The sequence below is a fragment of the Pseudonaja textilis genome, chromosome 3, assembly GCF_049901715.1.
Source record: "Pseudonaja textilis isolate UNSWEBS1 chromosome 3, rPseTex1.2, whole genome shotgun sequence".
In the NCBI taxonomy this organism is placed as follows: Eukaryota; Metazoa; Chordata; class Lepidosauria; order Squamata; family Elapidae; genus Pseudonaja; species Pseudonaja textilis.
Genome location: NC_141992.1, coordinates 177,707,628 through 177,735,025, shown reverse-complemented (window position 1 = coordinate 177,735,025; position 27,398 = coordinate 177,707,628). Strand labels below are relative to the sequence as shown.

General features: G+C 34.4%; 1 protein-coding gene across 10 annotated transcripts in view; it reads left to right on the top strand.

Annotated features, from left to right (window-relative positions):
* The window catches only part of UBR5 (ubiquitin protein ligase E3 component n-recognin 5), a 79,114-nt gene that overhangs the window by 4,008 nt on the left and 47,708 nt on the right, over positions 1-27,398 (top strand). For 5 of the 10 annotated variants that reach the window (XM_087931567.1, XM_026703510.2, XM_026703511.2 and 2 more), the window contains exons 2-10: positions 7,805-7,849; positions 8,766-8,847; positions 8,977-9,053; positions 9,788-9,907; positions 11,445-11,634; positions 15,325-15,484; positions 23,103-23,252; positions 25,442-25,653; positions 27,190-27,306. In XM_087931567.1, coding sequence (XP_087787693.1) covers positions 7,805-7,849; positions 8,766-8,847; positions 8,977-9,053; positions 9,788-9,907; positions 11,445-11,634; positions 15,325-15,484; positions 23,103-23,252; positions 25,442-25,653; positions 27,190-27,306 — 1,153 coding nt within the window. The remainder of the gene's footprint in view (positions 1-7,804; positions 7,850-8,765; positions 8,848-8,976; positions 9,054-9,787; positions 9,908-11,444; positions 11,635-15,324; positions 15,485-23,102; positions 23,253-25,441; positions 25,654-27,189; positions 27,307-27,398) is intronic. The other 5 variants (XM_087931570.1, XM_087931568.1, XM_026703512.2 and 2 more) reach the window with 2 other exon arrangements.

The following is a 27,398-nucleotide window of genomic DNA, read 5'->3' as shown; positions in this document are numbered from 1 at the left end:
CTTAGTGTTTTGTGTGATCCTGATCAGAATATTAAAATGGGTCTTTTAGTACTTTATTATTGTTTTCAAGGCTTTCGATATGACTATGATCCATTAATTTTCAATGGCTTCATAGTCATTAAAATTACATTTTCTTTCCCTCAACTCAAGAATCACAGAATCAGGATTTATTGCTGCTCTCTGCATTACAGGCATCATTCTGTAATGCAATTCTCCATTTGGTAATAAAGGCTGTACTTATTATTTTGATTTATTTTGGAAAAGCATGGAACATTTTATAAATGCAGTGAAAAAAAGAATCTTTCAATTCCTACCCATGTGTGGGGTAGTAGACAATTTTCCCCATGTCATGAATATCTCTTCTGAATGGGAAGGAAACTAGAGCAGGGATCTCCAATCTTGGCAAATTTAAGACTTATGGACTTCAACTCCCAGAGCTGGCTGAGGAATTCTGGCAGTTGAAGTCCACAAGTCTTAAAGTTGCCAATGTTGGAGACCCCTGAACTAGAGCAAAACATTTAATGTAGCATGACAAATTGTAAACTTGTAGATAAGATATTTTGCTTGAAGCTGCATAAAATAAAATAATTAGTTTTTGTAAAGAGTTTATTATGCATTATTTCTTGAAAATAGCAAATTCCTTAAAATTTTGATTTCTTCTACTTGTCTTCTTAGGCTCTTAGGTGTGACCAATACGAGTAAATGAAATTGTAATATTTTCCCGTAAATGGTACTAATTCCACGATAACAGAAGGCAGGGTTGTTGCAGTTTCCAGACCCTCACCTCAGCCACAACCTGGATAACCATAGGTGGGGGTTATGAGGGACATAATTGCTTATATTGTCCTAAATGTTTCTTTTAAAAAACCCATAATTCTCATTAAAGTAAAGTAAAATATAGCTGTTAAAGACAAGGATTAAAAATGATATAACTCAAATCTGGATTAGTGGTAAAATTGCTCAAAAACAAACAGCAAAAGTGGGTGTAAGGTGTAAGAGAAAAAACTGGTTCTTGCACAGTGCTGAAAATAATCAGATAAGTACTAAAGTGGACTTTCTTAAAGGTGTTTCTAATTGGAGCTACCATAGAACAGTCTGTCCCTCAGTGGATAACTTGCTAAACTTTGGAATAGATCTTTGGAATTGCTCAAGTCACTGGAGTTATCAGGTTATTCATCAGTATGACATAAATTTTTCTGGACTTGTGTTTCTTAGCCTAGCTTTCATACAATAGGTTTCTAGAAACTAGTCAAATTCTGAATCATTTTTGAAACTGACTATTGTTTCTCTTCTCCCCTCTACATCCTGTTAAATAGCTATGGGGAAAATTTGAATATTAAAAATAGACTGTTTTGATAATGGTATTTATTACGTCAGAGTCAGGGGTGGGATTCAAATTTTTTAACAACTGGTTCTGTGGGCGTGGCTTAGTTGGTGGACAGGGTTTGGTGGTCATGTGACTGGCTGGGCATGGCCAACTCAACATCACTCACATCGAGGCACGCATCTCCTTGCCTGGACTCTCATGACTGTGGGGATGCTGCAACGGTTGTATGTGTAAAAAATGGTCATAAGTCACTTTTTTCAGTGCCATTGTAACTTTGAATGGTCACTCCACACAAGCAAAGTACCAGCAAAGGAGGGGAAAAAAACTCCAGAGAAGTTCCAAAGACAGGAAGTCTAGTCCTGCCAAGAATGTAATAAAAGTTAACGGAAAGGCAGTTTCTGTAAGCAACACCAGAATGTTTCCTTCCTGTCTTCCTTACAGGATTAGGCCAGTAATTTCTTCTAACAACCGGTTCTCCGAACTGCTTAGAATGTTAACAACCGGTTCTAGCGAATAGATGCGAACCTGTAGAATCCCACCCCTGGTCAGAGTGTACTGTAAGTGAATAATAAGAGCATTTCTTTTTGAATCTTCAGTAAAGCAATTGACAGCACACTTTGTTTTTATCAGAGTCATATTCTTGTGAGTTGGTTGCACTTAAAAAAAGTTTAAGGAATTAAAATATCTTAAAATAGGCGTTTTTCAAAAGTTATATCCTTTTATGTTATAAGTATGAGTGGTCCACTAATATTGGGAGAGACACTTTAACGGGAATCCTGAAATACTATTTTGTTTTATGTAATAAAAGCAGAGCCCTCATATTAATCGCTGCTGTTCTTTAAGAATCTTTTCTAAGTACTTCTAATTTGGTTAGAAATATTGCATTTTTTGTGGTTATGTTAAATGCTTCTCTGTTCCTTATTGCTTACTAGCTTTTGCCCACTTTTATTCTAAAAGTAATAAGCCCACAAGGCTAAAATTTGACCAGTTAATACTCAATTATTCTGTCAATTATTTTCAAGCAACAAATATTGATTTGGTCTACTCAATGTTAGATTTTCTCATTAATACCATATAGTTTTGGTACCATATAGTTTTGATCCAATCTACTGCAGCTCGGTGCCTCTTGTTTTCCTGTTTTCTAACTTATTTTCATTTATGGTAATATACTAGGCTTTTGTTAGATATTGAGAAATGTTTGTATTTATTTTATATTCTCATTTAGCTTATCATTGGCTGAATCAGAAATTTTAAGTTGCATGCCTTGACTGAGTAACTTTGACAGTGACCTGGGAGAAATTTGAGAGAATCTCAGAAATCTTGTTAAATTTAGTATTAATGGTTCTTTCATCGTAGCCTCTAAATTTTGTGACATGACTTAGTCCAGGAAAAGCCTAAATGTCTCCATTGTATTAATACTTGTGTATTTATTTATTAAATATTTGAGCTGCTGCAAGATAAAAACATCCCAAATGCAACAATATAAACTAAAAGAGTAAAATCATAAAACATTATTATTAATTTAATTTAAAATGGTACTTTAATTACATTTCACAGGCTCTGCATCCATTAAATTTTTTTTCAGAATAACTTTCCTTTAACCAGCTTTTGGAAGATCCGCAAGATTGTGACTATCCATACTTTCTCTGGAGGACAGTTCCATAAAATGGGAGGCCTCCCCCTCCCCCCTCTGTTTTGTAAGGTGTCTATAATTGCCAGCAGTTTTTCCCATGGAGTTCACTGGTCAATTCTATTTGCCAAGTCATATAAGGCATTATAGTTTAAAGCCAGCACTTAAAATTGCACATAATTATGTATGTATTATGTATTTATTTATGTTTATGTAGTATATATTGGAGGTGGTGACCTTTTGAGAGCCATATGCAATGAAATTTTATTTTATTGTATGCCGATTAGTGTACATTTAAAGTGACAATAAAGTTATTCTAAAACGAAATCTTAAGTTTTGCCTAAAAACGTGTTGCGTTATTCAGGGGGCTCTATGAGTCTGGATGGGAGGCATAGATTGAAACTAGTAAGACAGACTTCCAGACCTGGGCCTTACCCCCCCCCCCTTTTTTTTTGGTTTTTTTACTAGGGTAGCATTTTCCCAGATGGGATCCACCATACCCTGGGTTCCTGCTCAAAGAGCAGGTAGCAAGGAGAAGTGTGTGCATATCCATCTTGTGTGTCAATTGCACCCATTCTTAGATCAGGAACTCTTATGTTCTCAACTTATGACTAGTTATTTAACAACCGTTCAAAGTTATGACAGTTTCAGAGAGGGTATTTATGCCCATAAAGCACTTCCAGCTGTCATAAAATGTCACCTTCCCTGATCACATGACTGCATGTTGGGTGTTTGGCAGCTGACTTGTATTTATGACATGTTGCAGCGTCCTGCAGTAACAGGACTTTTTGTGACTTTGTGACAGCAAAAAAACATAGTTCTGGGACAATGGATTCACGTAGCAACTGTCATAAAAACAGTTGAAAAAGCAGGTCCGGTCACACGGCCTCCTTGACTTACAACCACAACTTGTGAAATTTCAGATCCAAATTGTGGTTGTGAGTTGAGGACTATCTACTGATTTATTTTTTGTCTTCCATCTGAATTAGTGTGGTCTGTGGCTGTCCTTGAAGCTACAACTGATCCAGAATTTCAGTAGTTACTGGTGTGCCTTGATAGGTCTTAATATCTCTATTTGGCAAGATACAGTGTTTTCTATTGGACTTCTGGGTGCAATTCAAAATGCTGTCATGACCAGTGCCATGTTATTTGCAGGATAACCTGTCTCCAGTTATTTCTGCCTGTCCTATGAGATTTGACAGGGTGGGTAGGCTAATCTGATGAAGCCCAGGAAACAGGCCTCCTCTATCACTGCATCTACTCTAAGACTAGAGGTGACATGATAGCAGTGTTCCAGTACCTAAGGGGCTGCTACAAAGAAGAGCGGGGTCAGCCTATTCTCCAAAGCACCTGAAGGCAGGACAAGAAGCAATAGATGGAAACTAATCAAGGAGAAATCCAGAAATAGAGAGAAATTTCCCGACAATGAGAACAATTAATTAATAGAATGGCTTGCCTTCAGAAGTTGTGGATGCTCCATCGTTTGAGGTTTTTAAGAAGAGATTGGACAACCACTTGTCTGAAATGTAATAGGGTCTTCTGCTTGAGCTAGGGTTTGGACTAGAAGACCTCCAAGAACCTTTCTGTTATTCTCTTATACTATGCCAGGCTGCAGCCCGTTTGGAACTGGACCGTGGAAGTGGTGGGTGAGTGCATGCGAAGCTGCATTTGTGAAAGTGGCACGTGTGCAAGCAAAACCACTCCCATACCACTATCCCCCTTGCCGTTGTCTCTGCTGGTCCGCTGAACTGAAAAGATTGGGAAAGCTGTTCTATGCAAGAGCATCTCCTGAGATTCAGATTACAGTGACCTTGCTGGTCTTTTGTAAGGTGCTAAGACGTGGTTCTTCCCCTGGCCAGTGCACTAGAATGCTGGTTAAGGCTGTCTTCAACAACTAATATAGATTGTGAAACATGCAAGTATTATATATGTTGCTTTAATTGTGTTTGATTATTTATGATTGTTTGACATTCATTGTTCACTCCACAGTGTCACAGGGGCAAGTGAACAGTCATATAAGCGGCATAAATAGCAAATAACTCTACTATAAATGTAGTTAAATTCCAATATCTTGTAACTTTTATTTTTTCCTCAGTTGAGATTGAGTAGATTGATTCAGAGGTCATAAAATGTGTAAGCTTTTAAGAACTCAAAAGCTCTTCATTCAGTCAGATGAAATAAAAGTAAATTGAAAGGGAGGAGGGGGGAGAATTTGTATTGCAAATTCTGCATAGTAAACCTTACGATAGAAAGTTAGTGAAAATGAAAAATAACTAAATTCTGTGCTTGTAAAAAAGACTGTTTGGAAGGAAGAAATAAACTGGAATTGAAAATATCAGATCCAGTTCCTTAGAGGAGACACAGGTGCTTTACTAGGTAGAAAACAGAAGTCCTCGGCTAGCATACATAGTACTATATTTTCCCATCCTAAGGGAGTCTCCTTTGATAGCAGGTCTGCTGTTTCAGGGTAATAGATCCTGTAGTTCAGGGAGCAGGATGTTGACATCTTTGGGCAGAGATGTTCAACAACCTAGTCCTGCAGAGACAGCTAAAAACTGGTGTTAGCTTCAGCAGCCTCTCTCCCAATGGGTTCTTATTTACCTGTAGAACATTCTCACAAAATGTATTTATTTAGTTCTGAGTAAATTTGATCTAACATTTATATTTCTAATTTAATGGTGAACGCAGTAAGAGTGATATAATGGAACTAGAGCAGAAGTCCCCAACCTCCAGTCTGTGGACCATCACCAGTCCACAGCATGCCAGAAACGGCCACGAAAACAAGCGAAACCCCATCCATGGGATGCAAGCAGCACATGAAACCACGACCCTCTGTTCCCCGGAAAAACCTCTCTCCACGGAACTGGTCCCTGGTACCCAAAAGGTTGGGGGCTGCTGAACTAGAGAACACCTGTTAATAAATGGAACGCTTAGCAGATAATTTCAGCATTGAGCAGAAAATAAGATTTGGTTGTGCAGTATCTCCTTGACTGTTTTATATATATAGGGATAAATACATAAAAATGTTTGTGACTTTTGAGATGTTTTGTTGGCTGAGTAGCTGAATGATTTGCAGTAATATTAGATTGTATGGTATAAAACAGAGCTTATGCCTAGAAAATAATTTATTGAAGACCAGAGTAATTGTGTTTGATGATGAAAATGGAATATATAGAATAGAATAGAATAGAATAGAATAGAATAGAATAGAATAGAATAGAATAGAATTCTTTATTGGCCAAGTGTGATTGGACACCCAAGGAATTTGTCTTGGTGCAGATATTGTCCGTATACATAAAATAAAAGATATATTCACCTAGTCAAGAATCATAAGGTACAACACTTAATGATAGTCATAGGGTACAATAAGCAATCAAATCATACTAGGAAACAGTCAATATAAATCGTAAGGATACAAGCGACAAAGTTACAGTCATACAGTCACAAGTGGGAGGGGATGGGTGATAAGGAGTGATGAGAAGATTAACAGTAATAGTAATGCAGACTTTGTAAATAGTTGAACAGTGTTGAAGGAATTATTTGTTTAGCAGAGTGATGGCTTTGGGGAAAAACTGTTCTTGTATCTAGTTGTTCTGGCATGAAGTGCTCTATGGTGTCGTTTTGAGGGAAGGAGTTGAAACAGTTTATATTCGGGATGTGAGGGATCTGTAAATATAGTTCTAATTTTTCACAAAATTATGTATTAGAATATAGCATAGGATTTATATAAGGATAAAAATATATATAGAAAATTTAGGATGTATAAATGCTTATCAGAAGTGTAGTACATTGTATGTAATCTGTAGTGGGCAAAGAATTAATGTCAAAAGAAGAATACGAGCAGTGTATGAAGCAATGCATGGATATGATAGAAGCAAGGATAAATTGGTATAGAAAAGTTGCTTGTGTAACCTGATTTTAACTATTTTTTTTCTTACATTTTAATTTATTTAGCTGGCTACCTTGTAATTCTTTTTTGTGCTTTGCAGAAAATTCCTTGCTCTGAAAGGGAATGATTGATGTGTATATATTGATGTGCACTATATAAACGTTACTTAGTATGTGTGATTTGTTCTGATTTTGTTACCAGGATACCTGTTAAGCTGCAGTTCTGCCTAATACAGGTAGACCTTGACTTACGACTTTTCATTCAGCGAACATTTGATATTAAAAACGGATATACAAATCATGCTTGAAGTTATGGCCATTGCAGTGCTCCTGTAATCATGTGATTACAATTCAGGTGCTTGGTAGCCCCACTGCAACTCCCTTCACCCAACTATCTCTTCCCCCTCCCCATCTATACCCTTTCGGCTGCCTGCCCCCTCCCTTGAGAGATAGCAAGCAGCTCCAGAACCGTGTGGCTGTCCCAGTAAGCACCAGCACTCATTTGTTCCTCAGAAAGCACCAGCATTGGTTCACTCCCCACTTGCCTTCCCTTCCAGTTTACTGTACCAAACTTTCTCCTTCATGCCCAGCCACCATGGCTGAAGAAGAAGTGCCTGGCTCCCTTTGCTGTCTTCCTTTTTAGACCCAGTTTCCCTGGAAAATATTCTACATATGGTCCCTGAGCCTCTTGTTAAGGAGGTGCTGTTTTCATAAAGTTGTGCTAACTTCAGAACTTCTTCGAAAGGATGCCACAACTTGCTTTGGGCAGCTTTGGAAACTAATGATTACCTATGATATTTGGTTAACAAGTGCAATAGAGAGTGATGGAATTGTTAGATTTCAATTAGAGAATGTTGCCATAAATCGAGGACTACTTGTAAGGTTTCAGAAAATACACAAAATGTGTTTGATTAATGCATGCTTATATTTGCTAAAATATGCATTGTTTCCTCTTACAGGTTAAGAGAAGTTTCAGAAAAGCTCAACAAGTACAACTTAAATAGGTGAGGAATCTTTCTTTGTTGCAATTCTGAATTTGTAAATTTGGTATCTTCAAGCATATTTTTCCACTCAGCTGCCTAATTGGCTCGGCACTGAGGGATGAAGGAGAAGCAGGTGTGTGTACCCATGTGGCTGTATGTTTGTATTAAACTCTTCATTGGATCTCAGGCTGATTACAACTTGGAAAGCAAAGGCTTGGTTTGACTGGTTTCAGTAGATCTAAAAATGGACTGCCATAATATGACCTGTAGCCACTGTATCTCAAAAGCTTTTTCATTCTGTATGTGGATATATAGATATTTGTGATACATTGAATTCCTCTGTAACAAATGAAGATTTATGTTTGTAAAAAATAAATAAGACTAAACACAAGGTGATAGTGATATCCCTTTATTTAAAATAGGTATTTTCTTCATCGAGTTGTTCAGCTAAAAATATTTATTTGACATACTACTTCAAATAAAAAATAACTATAGTTTTCTTTTTTAAAAAATAATTTTTATCTAAAAAATTTACACAAATTTTAAAAATTACAGAAACATAAAAAAATAGAAGAAGATTCTAAAAAAAAGTGAATAATAAAGCAAGAAAAAGATATCTAAAGAAGCAATCTTTTTTGCAGCGGTTGCAATCATAGCAATTACCAACTCCTCTATCCTATATTGTATATCATAGTTTCCTTCTTCCAATAAACAAATATTCTAATCAATACATCCCAAAGTCAACAGTTCACTTTTATGTATTTATGTATAAAGGTGAAGAAACCTTTATAGAGAGTTGTCTTTGTTTTTTAAATGTAACAAGTGAAAATAAGTTTTGAGATAGCAATTCATGTTATATCGCAAGCCGCTACTTTCATTTCTTAAAGCAAGAGTGTCTCATTCATGGGATTTTTCTTTTTTTCTTTTTCTTTTTCAGCCATCCTCCTTTGAATGTATTGGAACAGGCAACAATTAAACAGTGTGTAGTGGGACCAAATCATGCTGCATTTCTTCTTGAGGTAAATTGCATACATTAGGCAATTAAAATATTGTATAGTTAAGGTTAGACCAACTTAATAATTGCTAAAAATGGTAATAATGCAATTTAAGCATAATGTTTAATAGACACTTTTTTCCTTCAATTTTAGGATGGTAGAGTCTGCAGAATTGGCTTTTTAGTTCAGCCAGACAGATTAGAATTGGGTAAACCTGATAACAGTGATGGGTAAGAATTATTTTTGTTCTGATTTGTAACAAGTATCAAATACTTTAATCCACTTTGTTTTTAAATGTTACTCACTTGGATTGTTAACAGAATTGAAAATAAACATGGAAGAATTAAAAAGAAATATTTTGATGTTCCTTTCTGATGATGATTTTATAGATATTAAAATTCTAATCTATTTGCATATAAATAATAAGAGAAATCATAAATATTAAAACAAATTTAGATGTTCTAACCAACATTGACTGTTGAATTGAATAGTCTTAATAGAATTGAATTGACATATTTTCATTTTTGATATTACCTCTTGCCAGGATATGTTTTCTGGATCCACATTTTTATCTGAGTTTTTAAACGGATATAGGAATGTTAACATTAATTCAAATCTGGGATTAAAAGCAGAAGTTTAAAATTTGATTATGTTAATTTATAGTCTTAACACATAGTAATTCATTTGAACACATCCACAATAGTTTCACCATGAGAGTTAATGCTACTTTTGTAATAAAACATTTTCTGATAAAAGAACTATATTGGCATGCTTGGCATGCTTGTCCTTGGTCCCTGTTAGACTGTCATAACCTTTAGCTAAATTTGGAAGATTCCCCAAGGGTGTTGCTTAAGCTGGTGTGTTACCAGACTAAGTCCCTGAGAATTTAAACCTGGGATTCCAGGGCTTGTTTTTAACCCATTTGGGATTGTATTGTGACTGATCTACCATCTTTTACTTTCAGTTCAAAGTTGAGCAGTGGCTCAGGGGCAGGAAGGACATCCAGGCCAGGCAGGACTAGTGATTCCCCATGGTTTCTGTCTGGTTCTGAAACTCTGGGCAGACTGGCAGGCAACACCCTTGGGTAAGTTTTGATAGGGTTGAGGCTGCAACGTGTTTGTATACCATGGTTATAAAAGGTTACCTTGGTTATGTGTGAATACGCATAACATCATCTCCATATGTGTGAAGATCATTCCAATGCAGCAATGGTTTAGGTAGTTTTCTTTAAATGCTACTAAGAACGATGTTATATTTCATCAGTTAAACTTAGATTTTGAAGAAATATTTAATCTACAAGTAGTCCTCGACTTACAACCATTCATTTAACCACCTTTCAAAATTATAATGGCACTGAAAACAGTGACTTACAAATGGTCCTCGAACTTATGATTGTTGCAGCATCCCCACAATCACATGATCAAAATTCAGGTGCTTGGCAACCTGCATGTATTTCTGATGATTGCAGAGTCCCGGGGTCACGTGATTGCGATTTGCAACCTTCTCCGCCAGCTTCCAATAAGCAAAGTCAATGGGAGAAAATGGATTTGTTTAACACCTGTGTTGTTTGCTGCAGTAATTCAGTCAGCATGGCAAAAAAGCTTATAAAAAAGCGAGCATGATTTAGTAACCACAACCTTACTTAACAACAGAAGTTCTGGTCCCAATTATAGTCATAATTTGCAGACTACCTGTACTTTAATTTTCAAATTAGGCTACTGCTATTACAGGTAGGTTAGATTTTTTTTCTTCAATAGTGGTAAGTATTTTAGATGAATATATGTCCTGCATATTTTTCCATGCAATACCAGTATTAAAAATACACTTGGAAAGCATTAAAACATTAAAAAGCATTTTAGGAGAAATATTTGAAGATACGTGTTGCTTTGTGTTCTGATTTATTGCTGCTTTTTTTGGTTGAATAAAGCTAGCATGATTTATAAATGATCCATGATAGCATTTCTAATTAGAATTCTAACTAGAATCATTTGAATATTTTTAACTTCTGTTGTTGTATTGTTCTAGAATAGATCACTCAATTTTAAAGATAGTGGTTGTGAACAGCTGCTAGTATAATCTTGCATGTGTTCTGCTAGTAAAAACAATTTAAAATGAAACCTGGCTAACATCAATGTTTTTTTTACATTTTTACTCCTAAACATTTTAAAACAATCACTGATCTTTTAGGGAAAAAAAAGAATGTTCCTGAAATAATGTGAGATTTCTTAATATCGATGCCTAAAAAATACTTAATGTGGTAAAAGTTTAAGCATGTTATATTTAAAGTAATTGTTTTTAAATTATTTGTAGATTGATATTCTAATTATAAAAGTCTGTGTCACATCTGCAAGTGAAAGGCTAATCATATTGTCCGGTGGATGGATGGATGTTGTATAGTGTTGCTTTGAGCAAATTACAGAATTGGAACCCTTGGTGCTCAGAGAAGATATGGGGGATAGCAAAGGAAAAACAATCTGTTGCAGGGTTTCTAACTTTTGCAAAACTGCAGAATTAACATGAATTAACTATCTCATGGATAGGGAACAGTTCAGTTCAGATACATAATCACTTTAAAAATAATTCAAAAACATTGATCCTTTGCTTTTAATTTTTTTTCTCAGAAGTCGATGGAGCTCTGGTGTGGGAGGAAGTGGGGGAGGATCATCTGGTAGATCATCAGCTGGAGCTAGAGATTCACGAAGGCAAACACGAGTTATTCGAACTGGACGTGACAGAGGATCTGGTCTCCTAGGTAGTCAACCACAACCAGTGATTCCAGCATCTGTTATCCCAGAAGAACTCATTTCACAGGTATGAATCTTGCTGAGGACGAATTACTTGAGATTTCTATGACAAAGAAATTAGTTGTGTCAGTGAATTGTTTTTAAACTACTTCCATTATCTCTCCCTCTCCTTCCCTCTCTCTTCCACCCTCCCTCTCTGTCTCAGAGAGGGGGGGGACTTCAGTTTCTTTTGCCTGCCTACCATTTTCTTTTAGTTTGATATGCAGCATATGCTTATCAGTTGTTCTCCCTTAATCTGACATGTAATAGGTTGTAAGTTCAAGAACTGATATTTAGTATGAATTGAAATCAATTTAGTTACTTGATGACAGACAGCATTTCTGTTTTAGAAAAAAAATAGTTCACTATTTGGAAGTCATTCTGTCCAAATAACAAACTATAAGAGATAATAACAATCTAAACCTAGATATCTGAACTTTAAACATTTTCTTAAGAATATAAAATGCATACTTTTGAAAATAAGAAATTTCCATTGACAGAAATGGAAAGGATTGAAAAATAGGCTAGTTGCTGAATATTTTTCAGGGTATGTCCATTAGTTTTGCTTGACAATAACAGAACTTATCACTCAAGCTTTTGAAAATAACTTCTTACTAAGTATTCTGAGAGATAATTGCTATTGTAATCATACACTCTTTTTTAATTTTTTTTAAAATAAACTTTATTTACAAGAATTAAAAACATACAAATTTAAAAAATACAAAACCAATAGCGTATACACAACACATTCCTCTTTACATTTGATATCGAATTTGATATGTCCTAATAGTCATTGCTGATTCTTCTGACATTTCCATTTACTATCACATCTTAATCACTAAACAACTCACAATACTTTACTAATCTTCTCGTTGGTTTATGACTATTAATTAATAATACATTCATAATTTTTTAGATAATAAATAGAAAGATATAATGAATATATAATGATAATAATAGCAATGTAGGAGAAAAGAGGATTTAACACCTTTGTTATTTTTATACATTTCGTATAGATAGCTGAATATAATTTGTTTCTTGGGTTCATTTATGTTTTTTCCCTTTACAATTTACCCAGTTGTACCATTTATCCCATATCCTATAATTGTGTCCTCCTTCCCATTAATTTTGAGTGTGAGCCTCTCCAATTGGGCACACTCATACGTTTTTTGAATAGCAACATGTATCTGTGGTACATTTGGGTTCTTCCAATATTGTGCTAATGAGATCCGTGCCGCTGTTAATAGGTGGATGGTCAGATATCTTACTTTAGGGGTATAGGCCCCTTTAATCATTCTCAACAAGAACAGTTCCAGTTTCCACTCCAGCCCACACACTATAATTTCTTCTATCCACTCCTTTATTTTTAACCAATATTTCTTTATCTCAGGACAAGTCCACCATAGATGAAAATAGGTACCAAATTTCCTTTTACATTTCCACCAGCATGAGTTTGCTGTCAGAAATATTTTGGCCAAACTAGAGGGTGCCAGTTGCCATCTATACATCATTTTATACAGATTCTTCTTGCGTGCTACTGATTTAACTAATACAGTATTTTTTTTGCCAGATTTCTTCTCAGTCTTCCAACTCTATACTATAACCAAAGTTTTTTTCCCAAGCTAGCATAGGTCCTTTCACAATTCTCTTAGCCATTTCATATTCTAATAAATAATTATATAGTTTAAAGATCAACTTTTTCTCAGGACTTGAGAGTATTTTGACTAAATGCGTATCTTTTACTTCAATTCCATATTCCTTTATGTCTTTATTATATCTCAATTTTACTTGGAAATATGACCAATTATCAATGACTATCCCTTATACTTTGGTTCCTGTATCATTTTAATTCTTCCCTCTTTATCTAATATTTGATGGTACTTCAGTTTTTTACTGATACCCATCGTATTTAAGTGGAACATTGCCTCCATCGTTGAAAACCACCTCAGAATTTTGGTATAATGATTTCTTCTAATATCAGCCCAGATTTTAATTAATGACTTTTGGAATACATGTCTAGTAACGTATAAATTGTTTTGGCTATTCAGGTTCCACAAGTATGCGTGTCACCCTAATTGTAAATCGTGGCCCTCCAATTTTAAAATTCTATTGTTCCCTAGATTGATCCAATCTTTTATCCATACTAATGCCGCCGCTTTATAATTAGATCTCCCAGGCAGGGAGTCCAAATCCATCTCTGCTTTTATTATCTTGTAAATATATATTTTTTATTCTTGTTTTTTTCCTTGCCCAAATAAATTTCATCACAATTTTATTCTTCCACAATTCTTTTAAATAATTTTTTATCCAATAATATCTGAATTGTTTTAATTTTTTATCCAATAATATCAGAATTGTTTGAAATAGTCATACAATCTTGTCATAAAGAGTATATGGCAAATCTAAGACAAAGAACTTTATATTTAGGATTCAGAATGAGGCAAGCGTTCGCATATTTCCCAACTACTTTTACCTCTTAAGTCACTGCATAAGTGACACTGGGCTATTTACAGTAAAAGAGACTTTAAAAATTCTTAATGAACTGGAATTCACCCTTCATCTTCTTTCCAAAAGCATGTTGATTTTCAGCAGTCAGCATCCTTACCTTGCCTCAGTAATTCCTCTTGGAAAGAATAATTGCCATAAAAATGAACTAATGGAAAAGTTGGAAATATTTTTATAAAATATATAAAATATTTTATAAAATAAGTACAGTAAAGAGTAGAAAAATAAATAAAAGCTGAATTGCAAATGTAAGAGAAAAGGCAATGATAATTTTTAAAGTTATGTGCTTAGTAGAGGAATACTAAGCTTAAAAGCTTTAGATAGCTTTGCAAGGAATACTTTTATTTCTTTTTAGTGCTACTTCATGCAGAATGTGTAGTTCTATATCTGCTCCCATTCTCTGATCACTTTATCTCTTTGTATGCAGTATGCTTACAAGTTAATGATTTCTAGTTTTGTGATATGTATAGAATTTCATTCTATTGTCATTTTGTGCAGCTACACTATTTTCTCAGGCTATTAATCTGGTGCCTTTGTTAAAATAAAAATAATTTATTTGTTCCTCTAATGTTGGGTTTTATACTAGCACCATGCATTCTAAACTTGTTTGTTGGTAACTCAAATAAAACTGAAAATTAAGTGTAAGATTAAAAAACCCTGAAGCATTCCCTAGAACTAGATCAGGAGTGTCAAACTCATGTTTTCACGGTGTCGTCACATGATATATCACCACTTTTTCCCCCTTTGCTAAACCTGGCGCATCTGGCCTGTGGGTTGCGAGTTTGACAGCCTGAACTAGACTAAGGAAGAGTGATTTTTTGTTTGTTTGATGCCTTGTCCAGATTCTATATGAAAATGAATAGGGAAATCTTCTCATCTGAATCTTCTCCATCTCCATTCTGCTAACTACATGGCTGGGTAGAATTCATTCATTTGTAGAATAATCACAATCAGACATGTTGGAATTTAGATAGAGAGAGTAGGGACAGGTGGAACTCTCAGGAAGGGATCTGGCAGATTTAAGATTCTCTTTGCCACAGTTCACTTGCATTTTCTGTTGCATAATTTTAATTGCACTAAGAACTTGTATTTACTTTTTAACTTATTTGTAGTATTTAGTTTAATTTCTCAGGAATATATTATTTTTGTAAATCGAATTGTCTTGAGAATCATGTACTCAGCTTAATGTGTGTATGCATTCTGTTTTGTATAGGCACAGGTTGTTTTACAAGGAAAATCTAGAAGTGTAATTATCAGAGAGCTTCAACGGACGAATCTTGATGTTAATCTTGCGGTGAACAACTTGTTGAGTCGTGATGATGAGGATGGTGATGATGGTGATGATACAGCAAGTGAATCCTACCTTCCTGGAGGTTTGTGTGGGAAATGTTTTCTTATTTTTCTCAAAAAAATCTTTTTAAGCTCTTATAAGAGTTTTGTAGGTATTCGTTCTGCAATATTTATAAATAATTAACATTCTCTTCTAAAAATATTCATGTTTTGGAAGAAAGAAAGAAAAGAATAGGTAAGGCAAAATCAGGCCAGTTTTTTATTACTTTTACTACTGGAGTGAATATGTAAAATATGAGAGTTGAAAGGAACCTTAGGAATCATATAGTCTAAAATACTGCCTAGTGCAGGAAGACACCACACAGAATCATGAAATGTAAGGGTCTTTGGAGGTCATCTGTATTATTGTTCAATTTGAAATTTTGTGTTATAAGAATGTACATATTTTGAGTATCTTAATGGATACAGTTACAGTATACTTTGAAAGGTTTCTATTAAACAATTCATACTGAAACAAGTTTCTAATGTTTACATATAAAAAAAGTCAAGAAAGAGCCTGAGTAACTTGGTTCAAAAACATGTAACTATTGCATAGGTTAATGTTTGGGAGTTTGAGATATAATAAATCAACCCACAATTAATGATTGTTTTTGTGCCACAGATTATGTATGTCTTAGAGATAAATAACAAAGCACACTGCATGAAAAAAAATGAATCTTTATATCTTGTTTATTTCTTCACAATTACTTTCTAAGGCAGACCTTTGTTAAAACAGAAATTGTTGAAGTAAATAGATTATACTAAAACAAGAAGCTGGAAGGCACTTTTATATTACTTTCAATAACCAGAGAATTAGCTTAATGTTCATATTTTTAGAATAAATCTATTGCAGTTTAAATACTGCATTTTTAGAAATGAGTGGAATAGTAGTTCTGAAGCATAAGAAATGCCTGGGGAAGAAATTAATGTGGTTATGATTAGACAAAGGTGTTTTTTTTGATGGCGTAGTATTTAGCCATAACTAAATAACAATGTGAGAGTTGCCTTGAGATTCCCTTTGATTAAATAAAACAAAAAATAACACACCTAAATATGAATTGCTACTGTGAGGTTTAGAATGTTATTGTTTTACTACTGATTCTACTAACTAGTGGTTTTCTAGTTGGTTAATATATTACTTTTGATCAATTATTATATAGGTAGTCCTTAACATACAAACAATTCACTTAGTAACCACTCGGAGTTACAGTAGCACTGAAAAAAGTGACTTATGACTGTTTTTCACACTTACAACTGTTGCCGCAGCCCCATGGTCATGTGATCAAATTCAGATGTTTGGTAACATGACACATATTTATGAGGGCTGCAGTGTCCCGGTGTCATGTGATCATCTTTTGCATCCTGACAAGCAAAGTCAGTGGGAAGCCAGATTCACTTAAGGATTGTGTTACCAATTTAAGAACTGCAGCAATTCACTTAACAACTGTGATAAAAAAAGTTGTAAAATGGGGTAAAATTCACTCAAGAACGGTCTTGCTTAGCAGCAGAAATGTTGGGGTCAATTGTGTAAGTCATCCATTTCTTATGTTTTTATCCATATGTTTGTTGAAATGCCCTTTTTCTTAGTTTATTAACATTATAATAAGTATTTTAGCTTCCAAAGTTATTTATTTATAACTCCAGGTAGCATATATACGATTAAAAAAATCAACAATATAAAACCCCAGACCCCCCCCCCCCTGTAGTGGTGACAAACACAATCATACAATCAGCAATGCATTCCATAGGCCTTATTGATGCTGCTAATAAGCTGTATTTAAGACCAGTTTGGTTTGTATGGTGTCCTGCAGTTCAGCAAGTTGAATGGTAGAACAGATCTTAATTTAAGGCAATTTATTATTTCTCATGGTAGAGATACATAATTTAATGCCTTGGTTGCACATAATTTATTTATGGAATTTTATAGACTGCTGGTTTTAAAAAGGAAGTATTAAAAAGCACTTTGTAATTTAATATGCTCACACTGGCAGTGATGTTTTTCAGTCTGTTTTTGTTCATTTTAATAAAAGAAAGTCAAAGTGATTTTTATACTTGATGTCAACTCACATATTCTTCTCAGCCAGGGTAGACAACTATGACCACTTTGCAATTTGTCGACTTCAAATCCCATAATTTCTGAGCCGGTTAAAGTCCACAGGTCATAAAAAAGCCATAGTTGCCCACTCTTTTTACACCTAAGTGTGTAAAATTAAAAGATTGGAATAAAAATCCTTATACAAATAAATATAGCTGCTGTAATAATAAACACATCTTTGAGTTACCTGCTGATAATATTTGAAAACAATGTGGGGAAAGAAATATGTTACTCAGGGATAACATGACATGTCAACACTGGATTCTGGTTTTGGGAAAAGCCAGAGAATGAAGCTAATAACAAACTAATAACATATACATTTACACATCACACTAAACTTGGCTAAACTAGTGACAGACAGTTTGTTAGAGATGTTCACTCACACATGAATCTGCAACTAAGTCAGCCTAACTGACAAGGCGCTGATAGTGAAAATGATGATAATTAAATTTATACCCTACTGTTCTGTTTAATATGTGACACCTTATAGTAGTAAAATAAAATATGACATTTAAAATGGAGCATTACAATCAGTACAGTGAGAATGAGAAATTAAAACCATGTTTGTAGTTTGAAAGCTTTCCTGCTATAAGAGAATTGCCAAAGCTGTGTCAATGTCAGAAAATATTTGTGTGGGAAAAAAATCAATACAGCTATATGAAATAAATTGCTCTTTTAAAAGCAATTGTTAAAAGCCTTGCTAGCTGATTGTTAAGATTCTGATTCTCATAAGCATTTCCACAATTCTGTTTTATGGTTATGCCAAGCTGTTATTTTGTTTGGCTTATACAAAACGTTTTAATTCTGACTGCAGTATTCAGTAGCAAATGTGTATCACATCTGAGGCAAAATAGTAATTAAAGAAAAAACTTTAGAGTAGCTATTTTATTATCATTTAAAACACGTTTAAATTCTAAGGCAGTAGTTATTTGATAGTTGAATGCTTGTTTGACCCCCCCCCCCACCTCAAGGGTCAAATTTATGGGCAATTTAAATCTAATCTGTGATTAGTCTTATACAATAGTATAATTCTGTTCCTGCTGAATTGACCAATTTTCTTTTCCAGAACATTTTAAACTTGCAATCAATGCTACAGTATAACTCTATTTGTTACCAAATGATTTTCAAAATCATATCACTTTAGCAACTTTAGTGCAGAGATATTAATTTGATTTTTCATTTGAATATCATATGCTAAATAATGCATAAGGCAGAGGAAATATACCCTACAGTGCTTTTTTCTTTAGTTTTCACTAAGTAGAATTCAGGACATACCTCTCAGATCACGAAGAAAAAATGATTTTCAGCATGTTTTATTAGATTTAGAATTACTCCTAGTTGCAGATCTGGAAGAGAAAATTACTTGTCTGAGTCCCTTTGCTAGTGACTCTCCCCTTCAGTCTAAATGTAACCAAAAAAACCTTTCTAAAATCCTAAAAACACAGGGGTAGCTGAGCAGCTATGCTGTCATACAGTTCTGCACATTTTATTTTTTTTAATGGTAATGCCATATATAAAGATATAATGAGGAATTCATTTTGGAAGAAGAAAAATAGAGGGCAACGTTTATCCAGAGAAATATGAACTCATTTTAAATTAGTTTATTGTATATTTCCTGCTTAACAGTGTCTTGAATTTCTGAGCATGGACAGAATTCGTTGTAAAAAGAGAAATCTTGGTCTCATTTTGATGTTAAAAGGAAGACTATGTATCACATTTTCATAGTGATCGAGATCAGGGAAAACTAACCTTTTAGAGAAGATTATTGTTTTGTCTAATAGGACAATATTTTCATTTTTTGAGTTGTGAGAAAATGAGAAGATTTAACAAAAGTAAATAATTAAGAAAACTTAAAAAAATAAAGAGATCAGAACACATCATCTCCTTCAACCAGAACCCAGATAAACAGGGACTCACGTCAGACAAACAGTCAAGCAGAAAGCAAGACCTCAATCAAGGAATTACCAGGGAGAAAACCATACCTCCACCAATATTGCTAAGATAACTACTGTATATATACAGTAGGGAGCAATCCCCATACTCAGTAGTACTGATCATGTTGCCTAGTCAGGTGATGAAATTTCTACAAATAAACAACCAAGCTCAGAGAGCCCCAAGAACTCCACAGCTACATATTTCTCTTCTGTTGAAGTGAGAAATTGATCTGGATTCTTAACAATCCTGGAATTGAATGGTAGAACTATACCTATTATATGAAAAAGCTTAAATTTTGAATGAATGTAAAAAAATAATACAATATATGTCTTATCCAGGTTCTTGGTGAGAGTTCAATTTGCCAACAGTTCAAGGAAACTATAAGAATACATCTTAAAAATTTATAAGAATATAGGATCATTAATTAGTTCTCAACATAAATTTGTACAACCTTTTTATAGAGTGAAATGTCTTGCCCATATATGTAAGATTACAAAGGAAAGCAATAAAAGGTTGGTTTATTTGTTAAATTGCAGTAAACATTTTAGATTATAGTGAATTAATATATATTATATGAATGATAGTCTAGTTTTTATTAAAGTGAATAATATGAATTCTATTTGCTTATTTAAAAGATTTATATGCTACTTACCTTCTTATGCTCTGGGCACAAAGACACAGTAAATATATACATTGCACTATTATTAAAAACAATATATAGAGATGTCTAACTACATTTTAAACACCACCCTAAAATGTAATACTGGGGAGAGGTACTATTGTCTGATTGTTAGTTCTATAATATGTATCTGCAATGGACGAAACAAATTGATTTGCATTTTCAGCTGGATATGGTGGGGTTGATATCTTTGATGGAATATCTAACAGATAGAGGAGCAAGACAGTTAAGGGAGGAAACAAGGCCATTAGAGAAAAGGAATGGAGAATTATGAGAGAAAGACTAGGAGTAACTAACTTTGCCTTAATTACACTATATATAAATTGTATGAGAGAATCACTTAGTTTAGTTTTCAAATTTCTTTTATGTTAGTCTACAGTTTTTACAGTTTTTACAGTTTTTACAGTTTTTACAGTATGTCACATGGTACTTGTTTCCTGAACTTGTTGGTCTTGTGGAGTGTGACATGACCAAAGAATGCACACATGGCCCTGTGGAAATAGACATTCAGTGTACCCCAAAGCAATTAGCAAATAGTAAAGCAGTTTCAGTGTTAGAGTAATGTGGAAACATAAACAGAAAACCTTTAGCATATTTGATTCTATATTCCAGTCTAGCTGAAATTTCTGCAGCATCCCAATGGTTCGACGTAGAGTGTACTATAATCTTGCTTAAGCTTATCATCCCACAAGTAACCAAATCTAGGTTTCCTCCTTCAGGATTTATCAGCTGAATGAAAAACCTAATTGCCATAGTTACATGGCTGTGTAGCATCTGTGCTGGATTTAAAAGCCCCCCTGGGCTGAAAATGTGTTACTTAAGGAGGAATATAGGCATGTCAAGGAACAAGTTACAATCTGGATCCTGAACCCAGCCTAGAATCAATGTAACACCATCTTGTCAGAGTTACCTTATTCTGCTACACTATATCCAGTGCTTTATAGCCTGGAGATCCACAACAACTCTGAAGATGTTTAGTTCATAAGAAAGGAACATTATAATTATAACTTATCAATATTGTTAACAGTATTGAGGGCAAACATTTGGTGGGTTGCCTTTCTGTATGCATGTAAAAGTAAAAGCTGTAACTCACATTTGATTACTGGTGACTCTGTGGAAATGATCATGTAATTGTCTTGGCAACAACACCGAATAGTTTGTTATTGCTGCCTTCTAGGATTTTTCTGCCCCAACTTCTTAGTCTAGTTTACAACTCTGATAGTTCAAGGTACCCACTCATTAGCTAACTAAATCTTACCCTGCTTAGCAGTTAAGATGATAGTTACAATATTGCTGTAGTATTTTGCTTTGCAGTTTCAAAATGGGTAAATCAGACTCCGAGCATGAATGCATAAGAAAAGTAATAGCTGTGAAATATGATGTTCTAATGTGATTCACTGAGCATTTTAAATAGTTACTGGAAAGCAAGAACCAATACTTCTTTGGAGGGTCAGTAGGAAAGGGAATTGAATTATATTATTCAGTACTCGGATCAGAAGTTTAAATTAGGAAGAAAGGAACTAAGGTGCTGGAAATTATCCAATTTTTTCATTTAGTTAATATGTGGGAAATTTTCTGAATCAAATGCTATTGGTTAGAGTTTCTTCTTTTGTGAAACTTCACATACCTCTAACCTGTTTTTTAAAAGTAATTGATTTTTTCATTAATTAGATGTGGAAAAGTAACTAAGATGTATTTAAAAGCAAATCTTCCTACTCTTAGTTGCTACTTGTAGTTTGTAATTCAGAAACGCAATATATTTCCTATAGGATACCAAAGGTGGAGAAGTGGAAAGTTATTGAGGTACTGCTCCATTGTGGTGTAATTCTTGGATGGACGCTGAAAGGATTGCATAAACCAGTGTTTTCTTAAAATAGGGCAATAGGACATGGTTTCTGGGAAGAAATACAGTAATGATGGACATGGGAAAATAGGGGACATACATATTTATATTATATATTGATCTGTAAAAATCAAGGTCAGATTATTTGAATGGAATAATGATCTCAGTGGGATTATTTGTAGGAGTCAGACAGATAGTACTTGACAGCTAAGAATTCAGTTATGGTAGAAAAGAAATGGGAAATAAAAGAATTGGACATGACGTTATAGCGAGGCTATGGAATTAAAGCGACAGGTGAGTAAGGATAAACTAGTGTCTGTTGTAGGTGGATTATGTGTGGCAAGTTGTTAGTTAGGAGTCTATTAAAATGCAAGGTGTTGAATTTATAAAGCTTGAGATTTACTGGATAAACTTAACTGTGCCTGCTGACAGTTTAGGCAGCATTTCTTACCGTGCTGGAAATTAAATTTAATAGAAAGTGGCAGAAAAAAAAAGCTATTACCAGAAGGGCATTTGTTTGTTCTAACAACAGCTGAGATTTTATGCCAAGATTGTGATTCAAAAGTGGGACATTCTCCTGCCCTATCAATAGTTCAGTTAACTTGATACTGTAAATGTAGTCTCATAAAATATTTTCTTCAGGAGATATGTGTATGTATTTTTGCATAGTCATCTGTAGACTCCATTAAAATGACATTTTTCAGCTTAGGTAACAATTGTCTTAGTTTCAGATAAAATTAGAGGTTCTTTCTTCCTTTTTTCTTTTCTTTTGAAGGAAGCATTTCACATGCTGTTTTCTGGAACGATTTAGTCTCTCTTTATATTGCTTAACTGTTCATAGCTTTGTCTAATACTTGAGTTCTTAGGATGAGGTTAGACTTAATGGCTTGAAGCAGCAAGTAGGCAGTTGATATACAGTACATACCATTGGATTAGCATTCTAGGATATTTTGTTTGATTGAAATGCGAGCAGTAGGCAAAATGTTTATATGTTAGGGAATTGGAAGAAAAGATCAGTTTTGTTGGTGGATTTGTGATGGTGTTGATGGTCTTTCTAGATTATTTTCAAGTAGCTGATAATTTACCTCAGATCCTTGTCTCCTCTTATAGAGGATCTTATGTCTCTTCTGGATGCTGACATACATTCTGCTCACCCAAGTGTCATTATTGATGCTGATGCTATGTTTTCAGAAGATATTAGTTACTTTGGTTATCCATCCTTTCGGCGCTCATCACTTTCCAGGCTAAGCTCGTCCCGAGGTAATTTTGCACCTTTTTTTCTTTGTAAATAAGTAGTATTGCTGTGCAGTACTAGTTATAGCACATGCTGGTGATTTCTGTCTTAGATTTGTGTGTGCAATTTCTTTTCTAAATTTAGACAATTAAAAAATTTCTTCTAAGTTGTAACATTTCAAAAATATTCTAGTAAGTTACAGAATAATTACTAGTACTATGTTTGAAATGTCTTGACAGATGAAATGTGCATGAGGCTTTTAAAATTGTCTGCCCGAAGCCAGTATTTTTTAAACAAAGACTTATGGAGGATTGGCCTAAAAACTTATTCTCTTCTGAAACATCCCAGAAAATCACTTGTTTACTTTAGAATAAGTTAAAATTAGTTGGTACATAGGGAATTTTCTGCCTTCTCTGATATGAAGGCATAATTTTATAGCAAATATAGAAAACCTACCTATGTTCAGATGGGTAGCAGTGATAGTTATATGTCAGTCAGATAGTTAATAATTTCTTTGAAAAATATAATATCAGCGACACTTTAAAATATATTAAGCCTAGTCATTATTATTTTTTTTCATTTTAGAAATAGCAGCTACAGAATATTTTGCATAAAAACAAATTATAAGTAAGATTTGAAAATGTATGAAATCCAATACTGGATCTGGTGCTTCCTTCAAAAGAACTAGTACTTTGTCCAGAGCATTTTATTAGTTGTTAATCCAACCTCTGCTACAAATCATTCTTGAATTTCATTCTACCCATTTAATATTTTTCATAGTATTCACATGCATAAATATTTTAGTTCATTATGTTAAGTTAGTTAAAAATGTATTATGGTTGCTGTACATTGTGAACATATATGGCTTCATTGTGCTATTTATGAAGCTTCTAAAATGGTAGACATCTCAAAGTCTCTTTACTTTGTTTTAGATTAATTCCCACAAAATCTAGCTAGAAGGGCAAGCAGAAATTATGAAGATCACAGTTGAAGGGAAATGGGTTGCTTACTCATGCTAGTGAAGATTAAAACCAAAGGCCTTATCTATATATGCATAGGTCTTGGGGACAATCTTAGACTTATATACATGCCACTACCTCTTTTTAATGCACATCCTAACTCTCCTCATTGTAGTCTCATTAGAAGTCAACTAAATTATGAGGTCTGAATAAGAGGAACAAAATGTCAAAACATTAGTAATAGAGAAGTTATGAGAAAGCTAGATGGACATTCATTTTTGAACCAATTGTTGAAGGAAGTGGAGAATAAGGTGACAGTGATAGAAAACAAAGTAAAGAAGTAAGGCAAAAGAACGGAGGCATGTTTTGATTAAGAATGTTATTAAATAAGGAGTAATATAGTTTAAATGCATTATGTGCATGTATAAACATTCATCCCCTGATTTTTCTTAAATCCCTTCCCTTTTCCTTTCTAAGGTTATTTCTATGTTAAGATGAAAAATCCTTATTTTCGATGTATATATTCTCTTGGATATTTAGTTTGATTACCTGACTTAACATTTTAATTGTATGAGAGAACTGGCGTACTGGCTTTAGACAATTTGTAGGCCAATTGAAGGGAAAGCATTTTGGTAAGGAACATTTTCCTTAAAAAAATCTTTCTAGAACTTTTCTGATTTCAAAATTTTCCTTTAATCAACTTTATTCTTGAACTTTAAAAAAAAAATCACATCAAGTGCTATATATTTTGTTTGAAGGGTTGGATTAGCAAATTTACAACACCATAGGATTGGGTGTTAACCTTTTCAAGTGGTGGTGGGGGAACTGCTGAGACTCTCTAATAAACACTCCTTTTTTGCTAGATTAAAAGTCTCTTCAAATCCTTGTTAGTGGAAACTAGGTTTTGTTTTGTTTGTACCGTTTGATACATCACCCATAATATACTCTTTGCATATGGTACTACAAATTTTGAAGAACACTTTATCTTGTTTTATATATCCGATGATATAATTAAAAAAAATGAATTCATTTTAGGTAGCTTGAAGCTTCCTGGGTCTGAAAAAGATTTTGAGTATCATTCTGATTTTGGCAATAATAGTACATATGCTTGAAAGGGTTAATATTTTGAGTGTTGCATGCCTTTTTGATGTTTATATTTTATAATAGATTATAATTGCTGTTAGTTGCATCCTGAAGGGTCTTTACTAGAGAGTGGCTTACTTTTATCCCACTGGTGTGACCCAATTGCATACCAGTTCTCCTTCTTCCCTTAGAGAGAGACTCTGAGCTGTTGCGTGAACGTGAGTCCGTTTTACGTTTGCGTGAACGAAGGTGGCTTGATGGAGCCTCATTTGATAATGAAAGAGGCTCTACAAGCAAAGAAGGAGAGCCAAACCTTGACAAGAAGAATACACCTGTCCAAAGCCCAGTCTCACTAGGAGAAGATTTGCAGTGGTGGCCAGATAAGGTACTGGATTTTTTTAAAATTAATATATAAGATGTGTTAACTATATATTTACATTTCTTCTCTTTCCAACAGTCTGAAAATACACTATTTGCTTGTGTTACCTTTATGTGGTCTTAATCTTTAATTAATGGTTTAGACATACATACTTACATACATACATAAAATATTGACCTTAATGACAGGACAATTCATCTACAGATAGTCCTCAACTTATAACCAATTGTTTAACAGCCATTTAAAGTTCCAACTGCCACAGATAGGTTTCTTTATAACCTATAAAGCACTTCCAGCAATCATAAATCACCCCCCTCCCCAGTCAGGTGACCAGAGTCTGATGTTTTACAACCTGTTTACACTTACAACTAGTTGCCAGGCACCCATGACCATGTATGTAAACGCCATTAGTAATCTTCTCTGACCCAGAAAATCAGTGGGGAAACCAGCAGGGAAGGTTGCAAACTATCATGGAGCTGAGATTTCCTCCCCACTCTTTGAGGGTGAAAGGCAGTGGTGCAATTCAACCTGTGTAACAACCAGTTTAGTGAGTGTGCACTTCGCTGCCTGTGGATCTCAGCTTCCATGTGGAGTTGAGATCCACAGGCAGCCCTTCTAGAGAAAAAGAGCTGCCTGCTAAGGTAGGCGGAAATCCTCCAAAAGGCTGCAGAAATGGAGGTCAGATTTGAAAGATCTGAGCTCCATTTCTGCAGCCCATCAGAGCAGTTTTCTTCTGTGCATGGAGAAGAGATGAATTGTTCCAGTAGGGTCAAGAAACAGAGCTTAGACCCTGAAAATCACAGCTCCATTCCTGTAGCCTGCCAGAGCATTTACTTTTGGCACGCTGGGGAGCTGAACTCTGCAGGCAGCTCTTTTGCTCCATCCATTTAATGCTCTAGGGGATTTTTTAATGACTGTAACCAGTCATCTCGCTTTACAACTGTTTTGTTCAATATTGAGGTTTCATATGTCAGTTGTGGTTGTAAGTTGAAGACTACCTCTATTGCCTTAAACAGATTAAATGTAGCATGCTACTGGTTTTGGCTGGACCCTTAATTTTGGCATCTGGTATACTATGTCTTCTGGAAACTTAACTAATTATTTTTCTTAACAGTTTTTCAATTTTTCTACATGTCTTTTTTTTCTTTGGCAGCATGGGATTGTTTTTCCCTGAGACTGAGAGAAAAGACAAAAATCCTTTGTCTTCGTTTTACCTTTCTCCATTTTTATTTACCCAATGTAAACTAACCTTATCAGGAAGGAAACAATTTAGTAAAATTGTATTAAGTAGTAATTAATGATACTTATAAACTTTCTCAGTCCACTCTGATATGGATGAGGTTTATGAGCAATCAATTGACTAAAAAGCTGTGTAGAAAAGTCTTTCCCGATTTTACAAAGTATGATTTTTATCATTCAGCTTCAGTCTTCACAAATTGACAGATTTTTATTTAACCAGATACACGTTTCTTACCTTGGTATTCCTGTGCGATAACATCAAGGTGTACAATGTTGAACATTTAAACTTATCTGATTTTGTAGGATGGAATGAAATTTATTTCTATTGGTGCTCTGTATTCTGAATTGGTGGCAGTGAGCAGTAAAGGGGAGCTCTATCAATGGAAGTGGAGTGAATCTGAACCATACAGAAATACACAGGTACATATACAGTTATATTTGTTTGGTTGATTCATTATCTGCCATCAAGTTAATAGTGACTCTTGGTGATCACATAGATTTTCTCCATGATA